The sequence below is a fragment of the Panthera tigris genome, chromosome A3, assembly GCF_018350195.1.
Source record: "Panthera tigris isolate Pti1 chromosome A3, P.tigris_Pti1_mat1.1, whole genome shotgun sequence".
Classification (NCBI taxonomy): domain Eukaryota; kingdom Metazoa; phylum Chordata; class Mammalia; order Carnivora; family Felidae; genus Panthera; species Panthera tigris.
In genome coordinates this window covers 118,436,795-118,451,173 of record NC_056662.1, presented here as the reverse complement: position 1 = coordinate 118,451,173, position 14,379 = coordinate 118,436,795, and the positions used below count along the sequence as shown (strand labels likewise).

General features: G+C 47.1%; 1 protein-coding gene across 1 annotated transcript in view; it reads left to right on the top strand.

The window, feature by feature from the left end:
• Positions 1–14,379, top strand: part of DRC1 (dynein regulatory complex subunit 1) — a 41,929-nt gene that overhangs the window by 15,106 nt on the left and 12,444 nt on the right. The window contains exons 3-8 of the mRNA XM_042982337.1: positions 284–396; positions 2,297–2,480; positions 3,082–3,219; positions 4,157–4,243; positions 5,114–5,236; positions 13,226–13,365. Of these exons, the coding sequence (XP_042838271.1) occupies positions 284–396; positions 2,297–2,480; positions 3,082–3,219; positions 4,157–4,243; positions 5,114–5,236; positions 13,226–13,365 (785 nt within the window). The remainder of the gene's footprint in view (positions 1–283; positions 397–2,296; positions 2,481–3,081; positions 3,220–4,156; positions 4,244–5,113; positions 5,237–13,225; positions 13,366–14,379) is intronic.

Genomic DNA, 14,379 nt, shown 5'->3' with positions numbered 1-14,379 from the left:
ACGGGGGGGCGAGTGCTGAGATGCGCCCGGAGGACCCGCCGGCGTGCAGGTTGGCTGGTCCACACTCTAACGAGAATACACAGCGGTGCCTCCGGAGTCACGTGTGCTGTGAAATCGTCAGCCCTGACACCACACCCCAAACGTCCTGAGGGAAATGGATTGCCAAATAGACGCTACTCTTAAGGGTCTTAAGGTAGCTTTTGATCCCTGCGTGGCTGCATAGAACGGCTGCAGACAGTTGTGCAAAGTGTTTCCAATTCCGTAAATTCTTACCTGTTTTCAGAAACTGGCGAAGCTGCTGCTCTGTGGCACTGAGCTGGTGACAAATATCCAGGTGGCCGCGGATATCAGGGAGATCCACAGGAGAGTGGAAGAAGGGGAGATAAGGCGTCAGAGGTGAGGACCCCCCACCCCGTGCTCTGCAGCCTGGGGACATGAGGGCATCTCCTCTGTGGCTCCCCGAATTCTCCCCAGTTATGGGAAAGCGGCTGTGTCGAACAGTCTAGTAGAATCCTTTTACGGCCCCTTCGGAATCCCTTCCGTTCCTCCTTCCTTGCTTTCCTCCCTTCTTCCTCCTTTCCCCACCGGACCATTGTGGCTCATGTCCACGAGTACATACACAGTATGATCTTAACAAGATTTTTAGTTGTCCAGCATAAGGAATTCTGTCAGCAACTTGACTAGCTTTACCAGTATACAGTTGGTGACTTTATTCTTGACCTTCCCTCTGCCTCTCTTGGGCTGTGGCCGGAACTGACTTGGTTGATTCCCAGCCCTGCCAAAGAGTTAGGCTTTGATCTGTGACCACTGAGGAAAAACTGAAGGTCTTTTTTAAAAATATAATTCTTTTAATGTTTATTTATTTTTGAGAGATAGACAGACTGCGAGCAGGGGGAGGGGCAGAGAGAGAGGGAGACACAGAGTCCGAAGCAGGCTCCAGGCTCCGAGCCAACAGCACAGAGCCCGATGCAGGGCTCGAACTCACGAACCGCGAGATCGTGACCTGAGCTGAAGTCAGACGCTTAACCGACTGAGCCACCCAGGCGCCCCAGAAAAACTGAAGGTTTTAGGTGGCAGAGTTACAGGATCAGTGTGGGTTTTTCGAAAGATGACCCGGCTCTTTTTCATTTTCTGAGGAAAAAAGTCAAGTGCAATGTAACGTGTTCTCTGTGCTCTAGCTCGGAAGGAAGGAGAAAGGGGAGCACGAAATGGTTCAGTGGTGATTCCTGTCCCTCAGGGGTTTGAACTGTTGTTTGGAGGCAGTCTCATAGGCTCACAGTGTGGTTAAGGTAGACAGAGAGTCTCTGCATCTGTCCTAGCGCCTGTGCTCAGGAGGGGTCTCGTCTCTCAGCCTTCATGCCTTCTTCTTTCGGTCTGGTCCCATCCTCAGAATACTCCATCACAGAGTCTCTTTGGAATTTCTGGAAAGGCCATCCCTATTCTCCATTGCTAATTGTAGAGTTTCCCTGTTTGTGTGTCCCGCTATTCATTTCTTAATAATTTGGGAGAGGAGGGGCACCGGGGTGACTCAGTCAGTTAAGCGTCGGACTTCGGCTCAGGTCATCGTCTCACAGTTTGCGAGTTCAGGCTCTGTGCTGACGGCTCAGAGCCTGCTTTGGATTCTGTGTCTGCCTCTCTCTCTGCCCTGCCCCGCTTGCACTCTGTCTCTCTCTCTCTCTGTCTCTCAAACATTAAAAATTTTTTTTTTAAATTTGGGAGAGGAATGGCCAGACACTTGAGGTCATGTTGATAATCAAAAATAATAATGTGGGGACTGTCGTGCTGAGCACCTGTGCTGAGCATCACCTCACTTAATGCCACAGCAGCCGAGTGAAAGATTTTTTTCATCCTCTCCATTTCACAGGTGAGAAAAATGCAGCTTGCAGAGGTTAAGTGACTTGTCTAAAGTTGAGAGTCACTCAGTAGCAAAGTCAGGCCTTGAACACAAGCTGTACGACCCCAGAGATCAAGTGTGTGTGTCACAGAGGGATGTGGCAAAGTGACTCTTGATCTGCGTGTGTGTGTGTGTGTGTGTGTGTGTGTGTGTGTAAGTAGGTATAGCTTTAAGGTTGATCTGTTTTTGTAATGTGCTGCTTTGTTTATTTGATCTCTTACTGATAGTCAAGCGTTAAACTTAAAGAAGATTACTGACAGCCTGGTTTGATTGTGGGTGAGGGTATCTGGAGGCAGTGCTTGGTACCTGGATCTCGTATTACAGACTCTCGAGAACCCGCCTGCCCTAGCTGGAGGTAGGGCCACAGCTGGGCTGGCGTGGCGAGCGTGTTTGTATTTGCAGACTTGAAAAGCTGGAGAACGAAGTCAAGACCAGCCAGGACAAATTTGATGAAATCACCATGAAGTGGGAGGAGGGCAAACGGAAGAGAATTCCCCAGGACCTGTGGGACATGCTCAACACCCAGCAGGTGCACTGCGCCGGGCTGATAGAAGACAAGAACAAGCTTATCGGCGAGTTACAGCAGGCAAGGGTCCGGGGCCCCTCGCCCCCAGCCACGTGGGCTCTGATGGGGGGAATTGACTGCCTTATTGGTTTGCTCTTCCTGAATGGAAGAATGTGGAGGTCTTACTTCATTACTCAGATTGTCGCACACCTCGGGCAACAAACTCACCCAGAGGGAAAAGCTTTTTAGCAATTTGAGAATCACTGGTGACCTTTGAAAGACGTACGTTCATAGCGAATGCTCTTTCAGGTTTCGTCTTCTCAGTTAAGGAATGGAGCTTAGTCTGCGGGAGCTGTGCTCCCGTGCTGGAACCTGGGTGTTAATGGCTCAGCTGGGATGCCTTAGCTCTCTGGGAGCTTACGGGGAGATTTGCAGCAAGTGGTCACGGATGGTTAGATCCCGTGCTGCTCATTCGGGCTTTGCCCCGTGCTGAGGCCACTCTGGTCCATCTGCCTGTGCCTTCTCCCAGGCGTCCTCAGATTCTTCTGAAGCCACTTTTGCTTTGTACAGTTGCGATTCCTAGTGTTCTCGAATATTGACGAGCGAGGTCCAGGTGGAGCGTGCTTGGCACCTCTTGCTTTCGTCTCACTTTGTGACCAACCTTTGGCATGCTCTTTTCTAGGAGTTAAAAACAAAAGATGACCAGTATGTGAAGGATTTGAAGAAGCAGTCAGATGACATCTGCCTGCTCCTGGAGAGGATGGAAGAGCAAGTGAAGAATGTGATGAAAACCTTCCGTCAGGAGCTCAGTTCCATTGAGGTAACGGGGTGTGAACGAACTGCCTTCTGGGAGGAGAGCTGGGTCTGTCCGGGATGTCCGGGACATCTGGGAGGGGCCCGGTTGTCTTGTCCTCTGCTTTCTGCCCCTTGACTTATTTACCCATTCGTTCACTCGTCCAACAAATATTCTTCACGTGGCTACTATGCCAGGCACTGTACCAGGGGCTGGGGATGCAGCTATGAACAAAACAAAGTCCTCGAGGGAATCTGTATTCTAGTAGAAGACAGCTAGACCACAAACAGATAAATCGCTAAGTATATCCTTGGACAGGTGGAGATTAGTGCTTTGAAAGAAAATAAAACCATGTAAGGGTAAGAAGAGTGGAGGAGGGGGGTATGTGAGCTGTTTGCTGTATTTATGAAAGCCAGGGCTGGGGCATGGGAAAGCGGGGGGGTCACACAGGTTCAGAAATCAATACTTTGAATTTGAATGAAATGTTAAGGATTGAGATTGAGACCGGCCTTCCAAAATGGAAGGGAGCCAAGAGGGTGGAGACTTCTCTCTTTGGATTATTATAGACCCATTTCTGCATTCCCAGGCCTACCCCTTGTGAGCAACATGCTCCTTTGTTTTCGGGGGAACCCCAGCCATAGCAGTGCAGCGGCCCTGGGCATGACTGAGTTGTATGCCAGGCTTTGCCCTGTGACTGCCACCAAGGGCACACGGCCCTTCCTCCACTCCTTCCTCAGAGACCGACTGAGCCACAGGACAGGTGGTACATTTCCTCCCTAAATTTGTGTGAAGCCCAGACTTGATAACACTAATTAACACGCAACTCCTTCCATAGCCATTTGGTTCCATGAGACTTGGCAAGTCTGCATTTGGCTCTGACTGTGCCACTACTTATGAGTTGTTTAATGCTGTGAGACCTGCCTAATCAAAACAGACACCAGGCCCTCTTCCTTCTTGGTCATAGAAAGCATTTGAGGTGGAACGACGAGAACTGCTGACCAGTAATAAGAAGAAATGGGAGCGGGCCCTGCAGGCTCACAATGCCAAAGAGGTAAAGGGGCGGCGGGTAGGGGAGGGGCTGGCGGACGCGTCAAGGGCAACCCATGGAGCTGGGACAATTTCTCCTGGGACTGAATTTGCTAGCCTTTCTGTGTCTTGGGGAGGATTGCCATGGCAGACACTTACCACTGCCCTTCATGGTTAATCAGTGTGGCCCTGCGGATGGTGGCTGCTTCTGGTGGTGACATTTGTCTCTGGTGGTGGTGAATACCATGGTCCTGTGGCTCTCTTCTTTTCAACCTGGGCATCTACTCCAGCCATGGATATCTGTGGCCCAGCAAGATGTTTTAAGATGTTTAAAAGGGTGTGGGGTTATCACTTTACTTGGGAGGCACAAAGAACAAAGAAATAGCTTGACCCGGATCCAGTGGGTCCTTTTTGAGAAATACAAACGTCTGACCGCAGCGTCTGTGTCTGATTTCTATTTTTTAAAAAAATTTTAATGTTTGTTTATTTTTGAGAGAGAGAGAGGGGGGCGGGGAGGGGCAGAGAGAGACACACACACACACTGTGAAATAGGCTGCAAGCTCCGAGCTATCAGCACAGAGTCCGACCTGGGGCTCAAATTCACAAATTGCAAGATCATGACCTGAGCCGAACTCGGACACTTACCCGACTGAGCCACCCAGGCGCCCCCGTGTCTGATTTCTTAAGGAACATTCCTCTTGGAGTTTCTCAAGTAAGGAAGCTCCAGATTAAGTGAAACAATACAAAGTCTTGGGGGCACAGGAGCTTCTGAGGGCCGACCAGCTCTCTCTAGGGCCATGACACTTTGAGACCCTTCCCTGTGTCATGCTTGTCAGGCCCCCTGAGTCGGGGCAGGGACAGGGCTGACTTTTCCCTTGTCTTCCTGTGCCTTCAGCTGGAGTATCTTCTGAGCCGCATCAAGAAGGTAGAGGACTATGAGAAGCAGCTGAACAAGCAGCGGGTGTGGGACTGCGAAGAGTACAACACGATCAAGATCAAGTTGGAGCAGGACGTGCAGGTCTGACTTGTTGCTCGGCGTCTGGGTGGCAGAGCAGACGGAGTGCCTGTGCGTTTTATCCTTGGTGTTTGCCCCGCGTGTTCTAGAGTTAATCTGTTCAACAGATAGGTATTCGTTATCTGCTCTCTTTCAAGTGATGCTCTCTGAAGGAGCTCATGGGCAGAATGTATGTGGAGGAATTCTTTCCTTAATGAACCATGGAGAGCTGCCAGGAGGCAACACTGGCAACCGTGACCTGAGGAATCTCTGAGAGGATTGTGCATTTTAGCCGAGCAAAGGGAGGGTATCCCCAGGGCAAGTTTATCCCCAGTCACCATCTACTGAGCCACCATCTGCTTAAGGCACAGTATCTCCAGTCCTCAACTAACATGCAGGAGAGGAATCACAGTGTTCTATATGCCAGGAAATAGACTCAGGACAAGGCTGCTTACCTAGTAAATGGTGGGTCCTGGAATCAAACCCAGCTCTGTCTGGCTCAGTAACCGATAATGTTCCTAATATTCCAAACAGCCCCCGCCTGATGGGTGGACATCGCAGTAGGGCAGATTTCGACTTGCCATCAGAAAGAGCTTTCTAGGGGCATCTGGCTGGCTCAGTCAGTTAAACTTCGACTTTGGCTCAGGTCATGATCTCACAGCTTGTGAGTTCGAGCCCCGCGTCAGGCTCTGTGCTGACAGCTCAGGAGCCTGGAGCCTGCTTCAGATTCTGTGTCTCCCTCTCTCTCTCTGCCCCTCCCCCACTTTCACTCTGTCTCTCTTTTTCAAAAATAAATAAATATTAAAAAAAATAAATAGTGAAAAAAAAGAGCTTTCTAATAGACCTATCCCCCATACAGAAAGGGTCATCCCACAAAACAAGGCTTCTTTTCTCTCATAAAGTATTTAAAGGCCACATGAATGTGTCTGTCTTCAATGCTGAGGAAGGATTCTTGTAGCTGGAAGGAGGTTAGATTTTCTGGTTTCTAAATTCTTTCTAAGCCTAGGATTCCGTGCTTCAAAGTTAGTTAAAAAAAAAGCTCATCTCTAATTACATTTAGGTGTGATGTAATTACCTCCTAATATTTAAGCACCGTCTATTCAGTTGAATTTCTGTCTTGACAAATGTGTTAGACTAAAGCATTTCCACATGGCCTTTGGTAGAATTTCCGGTCTTACTACTCTTGTGGCTTTATCTAACAGGGTTGAATCAACACCCCACCAGACTACAAATATTCTTACCAGCCTTGAGAATTTTCCCGGGCCTTTCTCATATCAATGTCATGAAAATGAGAGTCACTGACAAAGAACAGTGGAGGTCTGTGAGGGCAGCGCTGTTTATGTGGGCCGTATACATTACACGTTTAATAAAAATGGCTATTGTTCTGCTTTCTTAAGTTATTTTGGTTCTATGATAATTTATGTGACAACACTTCGTGTCCCTGGCCTCAAACAGTGAAATAATGGAAACTCATGTTCTTTTATTTGTTGCTTTGTTGCTTTGTTTTTCCTTTTGTGTTAAGAGCATGTAACACAAGATCTACTGTCTTAGCAAATTTTTAAACGTACAATAACAGCATTGTTACTCATAGACTTTCTGTTGTACCGTTAGAGATCCCCAGAACTTATTCATCTACGAGACTTATTCATCTCGTCCCGTAACTGAAACTTTGTGCCCTTTGACCAACACCTCCCTGTTTCCTCACCCCCGGCCCCTGGCAGCCCCTGGTAGCAGAAATTCCACCCTATGCGTCTACGAGTCTGGCTGTTTTAGATCCCACGTACAAGTGAGACCATGCAGTATTGGTCTTTCTGTGTCTGGCTTATTTCACTTAGCGTAATGTCCTCCACATCCATCCATGTTGCAAATGGCAGAATTTCCTTTTTTTTCTTTTTAAGGCTGAATAATATTTCACTGTGTGCATATACCACATTTTCTTTTCCTGTTAGCCCCTCGATGGACATTTAGGTTCTTTCTTTATCTTGACTATTGTGAACGGTGTTGCAATGAACATGGCAGTGCAGATACCTCTTCAAGATCCAGATTTCAATTCCTTTGAATCTATAGCCAGAAGGGGGGTTACTGGATCAAATGGTAGTTCTATTTTTTTTTTTTATCTCTTGAGGAACTTGTATATTGTTTCCCTAGGGGCTGCAACAGTTTACATTCCTACCAACAGCGCGCAGGGTTCTCTCCTCCGTATCCTTGCCAGCACTTGTCTCTGACAATAGCTATCCTAAGAGGTGTGAGGTGATATATCATTGTGGTTTTGATTTGCATTTCCCTTCCCATAAACTTATTGGTCATTCGTATGTCTTTTTTGGGAGAAATGTCTATTCAAGTCCTTTGCCTATTTTTTAAAAATTTTATTTATTTATTTATTTGGAGAGAGAGTGTGTGCGTGTGAGTGGGGGATGGAGAGGAAGGGAGAGAGAGAGAGAGAGAGAGGGAGAGAGAGAGAGAGAGAGAGAGAGAGAGAGAGAGAGAATCCCAAGCAGGCTCCGCGCTGTCAGTACAGAGCATGATGAGGGGCTCAAACTCACGAATCATGAGATCATGACCTGAGCCAAAACCAGGAGTTGGATGCTCAACAAACTGAGCCACCCAGGCGCCCCACCTTTGCCTATTTTCTAATTGGTTAATTTATTATTATTATTATTTTTGCTACTGAGTTGTAGGAGTGCAACCTCATGTTGTTAATCTAATCTTCAAATGCTTGAACAAAGCCAAAAAATCCTGGAACGTGGGGAGATTTTGGGGGTGGGGAGTGAAGTAAGACTAGGGAGATGAGGGACAGAGAGGCAGAGTCTGGGGGACCAGATCTCCTGGCTCACCCTGTCTGGTTGGACGCCCCCCGTGGAGTGTGGGTGTGCAGGAGGCGGGCAGGTGGAGATAATCGGAGTGGGGAAGTGTGTGCAGTTCCTGTGCACAACAGTTCTTTCCTGTGTTAGAACGGAAGCCAGGAGTACACTGTACCCTCCTACCTTTTAACCAGGAACAGATAGTCAAATCGGGGATCACCATATTGCAATATGTGGGATATTTTAGTAGATCAAACTTTACCCTCGTGCCTCTTAGGTATACTTTCACTAGCCAGGAAAGTCAGATAGCAGCGATTTTTGTCAAGAAGATACAACTTGCAGCTCACGTGAGATTCACCCTTCCTAAGTCATTCGTGGCACTGGCTCCATTCTAAAATACAGAAGTAAAAGCTTGCAAACCGCAAAAGTACGAAGGATCCAACACGCATAGATTTGGTTTGATGGGTAAAGTACAAGAAGTAAGAAAGAGAATGTATACTTCCCGAGCGCTTCCTGCCAGCAAGGTTGCATTATTAACAGAGAGAAGCCTATAGACATGATGCCCTCGAGAAGGATTTTAGCACACTGCGCCCCGCCCCCCCAAATTGGACTACTGGAAACACTTGGTTCTTGATGCAGGAAGCAAATGTTTTTATTTTAGATCCTATACGTGCTCTTAAGGTTGGAAAGTGGTTTAGTTCAACTTTAGGGACTGTTAACGTTAACTGTTACGTAAAGATCGTAATCTTTGTACATTATTCACAAAAACCAAACACAATGGGTCACCATCCGTCTTGGGAACATAAAGTACAACTTGGCAAAAATACCTTTGGGTAATTGAAGAATAAGTCCAGACGGCGAACACAATCAATTACAATTTTAAAGATATAAAACTATCTTCGGTGTGTGGCCACCAAGGACGGCTTCACGGTGAGACTCAAACCTGAGATAGTTAACGACAGAGTCCCTGGGAGCAAAATTATCTTGAGTGGAAGGTGTTGAAAACAAGTAGTGGGTGATGTAATTCATAGAACATCCTGCCGTGGTTGCTGTTCTGTGAGACTACAAGCCTGTTAGTTCTGAAAGTTCGTTGACTGCACTGCCAATCACTCCCAAGTGGCATCATGACTGTGGGGCCAGCAGAGGTCTTGGACCAGAGCTGGGGGGACGGAGGGGCTGATCTGTGATCCGGTCGAGATCTCATAGTGCATGTTGCATTGCTAGTCCTTTTAGGCACCGGTCTCCTGGGGACATAGTCTAGCGAAGAGCAGGAGTTGATGTGTTCCACAAGGGAAAGCTAATAAATATTTAACCACAGGCTCAGGCAGAGACATGCAAATTAACACAGTCAGGTGACAGGGCTTCTTTGTGTGTTGTTTTGCCTATAAGATCGGGTCAGAAGTGAGTTCTTTCAGGCCACGACAGAAAAGACGTGGCCTGATTACTTCAGTTCAGAGTTTTGAACTCTGAACTGCATTCGGCTATGTGAGGTACTGGTGGTAGTTCCATAAAACGAACAAAGAAAGTGAGCCGGTGCTTTTCTTTTTTGTCCTTTCAAGATGTATTATGTAGGAAAACTACAGAGCCCATTTTCATGGTGTTATCTAACAATCTGCCTGCAAGTGTGGAATTTACACGAATGTTCACGTGATAGAGCTTGTATTTGTAACTCGCGTGCTCTCACTTTGCTATAAACACAAAAACTGTTCCATGGCCAGATCCCTTTGGGAAATGTGTGATAGTGACAGGGGCTTATTGCAAAGCTGCAAGAAAAAAAGAGGTCCCTGGACGTCACCAGAGGAAACACCAGGGTCTTTCTCACCCTGGGTCTCGGGGTCCCTGACGCGTCAGTCAAGACCGAACAGCCACTCATTGTCATTCCAAGTCAGAGCAGCTCTGGAGACCTTCCTTCTCTGTGGGTGTTCATACCTTCCCAGATTGTCTCCACCCAACAAGAAGCTTTTCTTTTTTTATTTTATTTTATTTTATTTTATTATTTTTTTTCAATATATGAAATTTATCGTCAAATTGGTTTCCATACAACACCCAGTGCTCATCCCAAAAGGTGCCCTCCTCAATACCCATCACCCACCCTCCCCTCCCTCCCACCCCCCATCAGCCCTCAGTTTGTTCTCAGTTTTTAAGAGTCTCTTATGCTTTGGCTCTCTCCCACTCTAACCTCTCTTTTTTTTTTCCTTCCCCTCCCCATGGGTTCCTGTTAAGTTTCTCAGGATCCACCTAAGAGTGAAAACATATGGTATCTGTCTTTCTCTGTATGGCTTATTTCACTTAGCATTACACTCTCCAGTTCCATCCATGTCGCTACAAAGGGCCATATTTCATTCTTTCTCATTGCCACGTAGTACTCCATTGTGTATATAAACCACAATTTCTTTATCCATTCATCAGTTGATGGACGTTTAGGCTCTTTCCATAATTTGGCTATTGTTGAGAGTGCTGCTATAAACATTGGGGTACAAGTGCCCCTATGCACCAACAAGAAGCTTTTCTATTGGACTTTGTCCTGAGCCAACTCACAGGTCAGTGGCCTTCCCGGTGTTCAGGGCTGACCACATTTAAAGCAGTGGCACTGTTTTCATTTGGAGCACGGGGGCATAAATCATTGCGAGTTTGCAGGAAGAGGTGCTGAGATTCCCTTTCCCTTGAACACACGTAGGCCCATCCCTAGAAGGGGACAAGGCCGAGGGTGATTCAACCTGGGACCACCCAGGACAATCACACTTGAAATGAGGCAGTTTCTGTACTGTCGGCATATTCGCCACTTCGGGAAATTGTTCAAGTCCACGCCCTACCTGAGGGCTGAGGGCCTGTGCTTGGAGCTTCACGGCCGGCCCCTCACCGTGCTCCGTGCCCACGGGGTGTGCGAAAGCGGGCGCTTGCACGCACGGCCGGGAGTGGAAACTGTAGACCGCTTTTTGGAAAGCAATTTGTTGACAGCCTTTGACCTAGTAACTCTACCTCTGGGAATCTACCTTAAGAAAATAAACAAAATACCCCAAAAGTTTTAAATAGAATTGGTCCCAGCATTATTTTTATAATATCAAGAATTATCAAAACAATGTAAATGTACAACAGTAGGGAAATGGTAAAATAGTATGGCATATGATAAACATTGCAAGTATTTTATATATGGTAAATTGTTATAGTATACAAAAATATTACGTACCATTAAAATAACATCGCCAAAACTAACATGGAAAATTCTTGTTATAATATTAAGGGAGAAAAATAGCATATAAAATTGTAGCTATGGTTTCATCTCAGCTATGTACAGAACACTGGAAAGAAACATGCCAATATGTTAACAGAAGATGCCTCTTTGAGATGGAATTTGGGTAATTTTTCTTCCCCTTCTGTGTCTTCTCCTTCTTTCTCCTTTACTGTACTTTCCACATTTTCTGCAACGAGCAAATATTAGTTTCACAAGCAGGAAAACTTTTTATACAGAAAAGCGTATAATTAGAAGAAAGTAACTAAAAAGTTGACTAAGCCAGTATGGAAATTGAGAGGTACAGTTAGTTATAATCTCGGCGACCTGTATGTTCATTAGCCACCTGTGATAGGTATCGCAGGCTTCTGTTCTGAAAAGACATCCAAATGCCTGCCCCATAACGGAGATTCAGAACTCCCTGGGATAGGTAGATATTTGGGTACTCTGGACTCATTCTCTCGTTTACGACAGGGGATCAATATCAGTGCTTTTGTTCTCTGCATCACCTCCTAGCCAGTTACTTTCCTTGAGGATGACCCAGGGGTCTGGGGGAGCTGCCTGGAACCACTCCTATGTGTTTTTTAAAACGTTATTTATTCAGAGAGGCAGAGAAGGCAAGCAGGGAAGGAGCAAAGAGAGAGGGAGAGAGAGAATCCCAAGCAGGCTCCGCGCTCAGTGCAAAGCCCGACATGGGGGTCCGTCTCACAACCGTGAGATCATGACCTGAGCCGAAATCACGAGTCAGATGCTTAACTGACTGAGCCACCCAGGCGCTCCAATCACTTCCTATGTTGATTCCTTGGCAAGGCTCTGTAGCCCTGTGGAGGCAGATGAGGGAGAAGGAGGCTTGAAAGAGCGCCACATGTCACATGTCCCTGCTTTGCCAAGATCTGATTATGCTTAATTGCACCCTCTGTTCCTGCATTTCCACTCGGAGAGGCAGGAGTGAGCTTGCCTGGTTTTGCCCTGCCTCTAGCCTTGCCCTGCTCTCAGCAGTTTTTGTTTGTTTGGTTTTGTCTTTTTTTAACCAACTGTCAAAGTGATCTTTCTATACTGCCTGGACTGGTCACTGCCCTTTCCTGCTTGAGATCTTTCGTGGCCCTCCATGGTTCTCAGGATAAAGCTTTAAGTCCTCACTTGATAGGGCCCTGCTGCTCTGTCAGCCTCTTTTCTGACCGTTCCCAGCCTCGTACCTCACACCCTACCTTGCTCGTGATTTCCCCAAAGCACCTCACTCCCCTTGCCTCTCTGGAGTAAATGTCCCTTCGAGTAGCCACCTGAGTCACTCCTGCTCGTTTTCTGGGTCTCGGTTATACACGCTTATGCCAACTGTTCAGGGATGCCTGCCTGGCCTTCGAGGCCACAGAGAGTCGCATGCCTCCCTGCGCCTACCCCACCTCTTACTTCTTGTCCCCACCGCTTGTTAATATCCCCTAGCGAGGGCTAGACTGTGCCTTTTCCACCAGCGTTTCCTCAGCAGCACCTGGAAAAGTGTCGACATTTATCAGGCACTGAAATATTTGCTGAATGAATGAACATAGCTAACAGAAATCCAGAAAGAAGGAATGGTTGTGTCTGTCCTCCTTTAAAATGAACACCATTTGCTAAACACTGACGCTGCCAATGGAAGGTCAGAGTGGGACGTTGCAAGAGTCTGTGGCAATATTGTATGGTGTTTTCAGTGGGGCGCCGTGTATCTCCAGAGGGTCTGGTGCAGAGCAGCGGAGGGGGCCACACTTGAAGGGTCTGTCCCCTCTCTTAGGCTTTAGGGACATAGGCTTGAGCTCGCAGCCGAATGATGTATTTTTTTTCTGGCTGGACTTTCATTTGCCTGTACTGACAGATTTTCTAAGAATTCAGGTGGAGACACCTGTGCCTCTGTGTCATCTGACGTGACTCCAGAATCAAGTATCAGGGACCCCCGGGCACGGCAAATGATACCAGGGCCAGTGTGAATTATTATTGTTTTTTAACCTTTAGATTCTTGAGCAACAGCTTCAGCAGATGAAAGCAACCTACCAGCTAAACCAAGAGAAGTTGGAGTACAACTTCCAAGTGCTGAAGAAGAGAGACGAAGAGAGTGTGGTGATCAAATCCCAGCAGAAGAGAAAGATCAGTCGGTGAGCTAGCCCGCAGACCATCGACCCTTCCATGCTGAAAACGGGGTTGGGGATGAAGCCTTCCCTTCCGGAGGAGCGGAAGCTGTTAAAAACTTAGCTAATTCTTCATTAAAAGAGTTCTTTTTGCAAAAGGTAATACTTTCAGCGGCCCCCCCACCCCGACCCTCCAGAAAGAATGTGCAGCAAAAAGTCTGTCTCTGATCCCCCATTTTGTGTGGTCCCTCTTTCCCACCTCTGTAATCATTATTCATTTCTTTTGTTTCGTCCAGAATTTCTTGAACCACATACCAGCACAAATCCTCTCACCAACCCCCCCTCTGTTTTTAAGCCAAATGATAGCCTTCTGTACACACCGTTTTATATCCCGACAGTGTTTCCATACCGATTCGTAAAGAGTTTTCACGTTATTTCTTAGCCTAACCTCCACTTGCATATACTGTGACTTAATGTTCCCGTGGATGGACGTTTAGATTGCTTCTAATCCTTTGCTATCGCAAATAATACCGACGTAGGTACTCGTGTCGCTGTCTCACATTGCATACGCACAGAGCTGTCTGTAGAATACATTCTCAACTTGTTATTACAGAAGCGGTACATGTGCATTTTAGAGAGTTAGGAAGTACCCCAAGTGAAAGGAAGATAAAACGTAAAAAAACACCATATTCCTACCACCAGGGATTAAGTGTGTAGTGTGTATCTTTCCGTATCTCTCCTCTCCCTCGCCCTCTCTCGCCCTCTCTCCATCCATCTGTGATGGCCACACATCTGTACAGTCAGTGAGAAGGAGTTCCCTGGGAAGGATTCCAGAAGAAGTGAAACAGGGAAGGGGGAAGGGATGCGAATTGGGAAAAAGGAGTTAAGCCTCTGGGGTTGGCGGTGCAAGAGCCAGGAATGAAGGTCTGAAGGCAAGGAAGCGGGAGGCAGGAAGAGCCTGCATCCTGGGAGAGGGGAGGTTGGTAGGACAGGAGGTGGGCCGAGGTATGTGAGGCAAACCTTGGTTTTGATCCGAAGGGC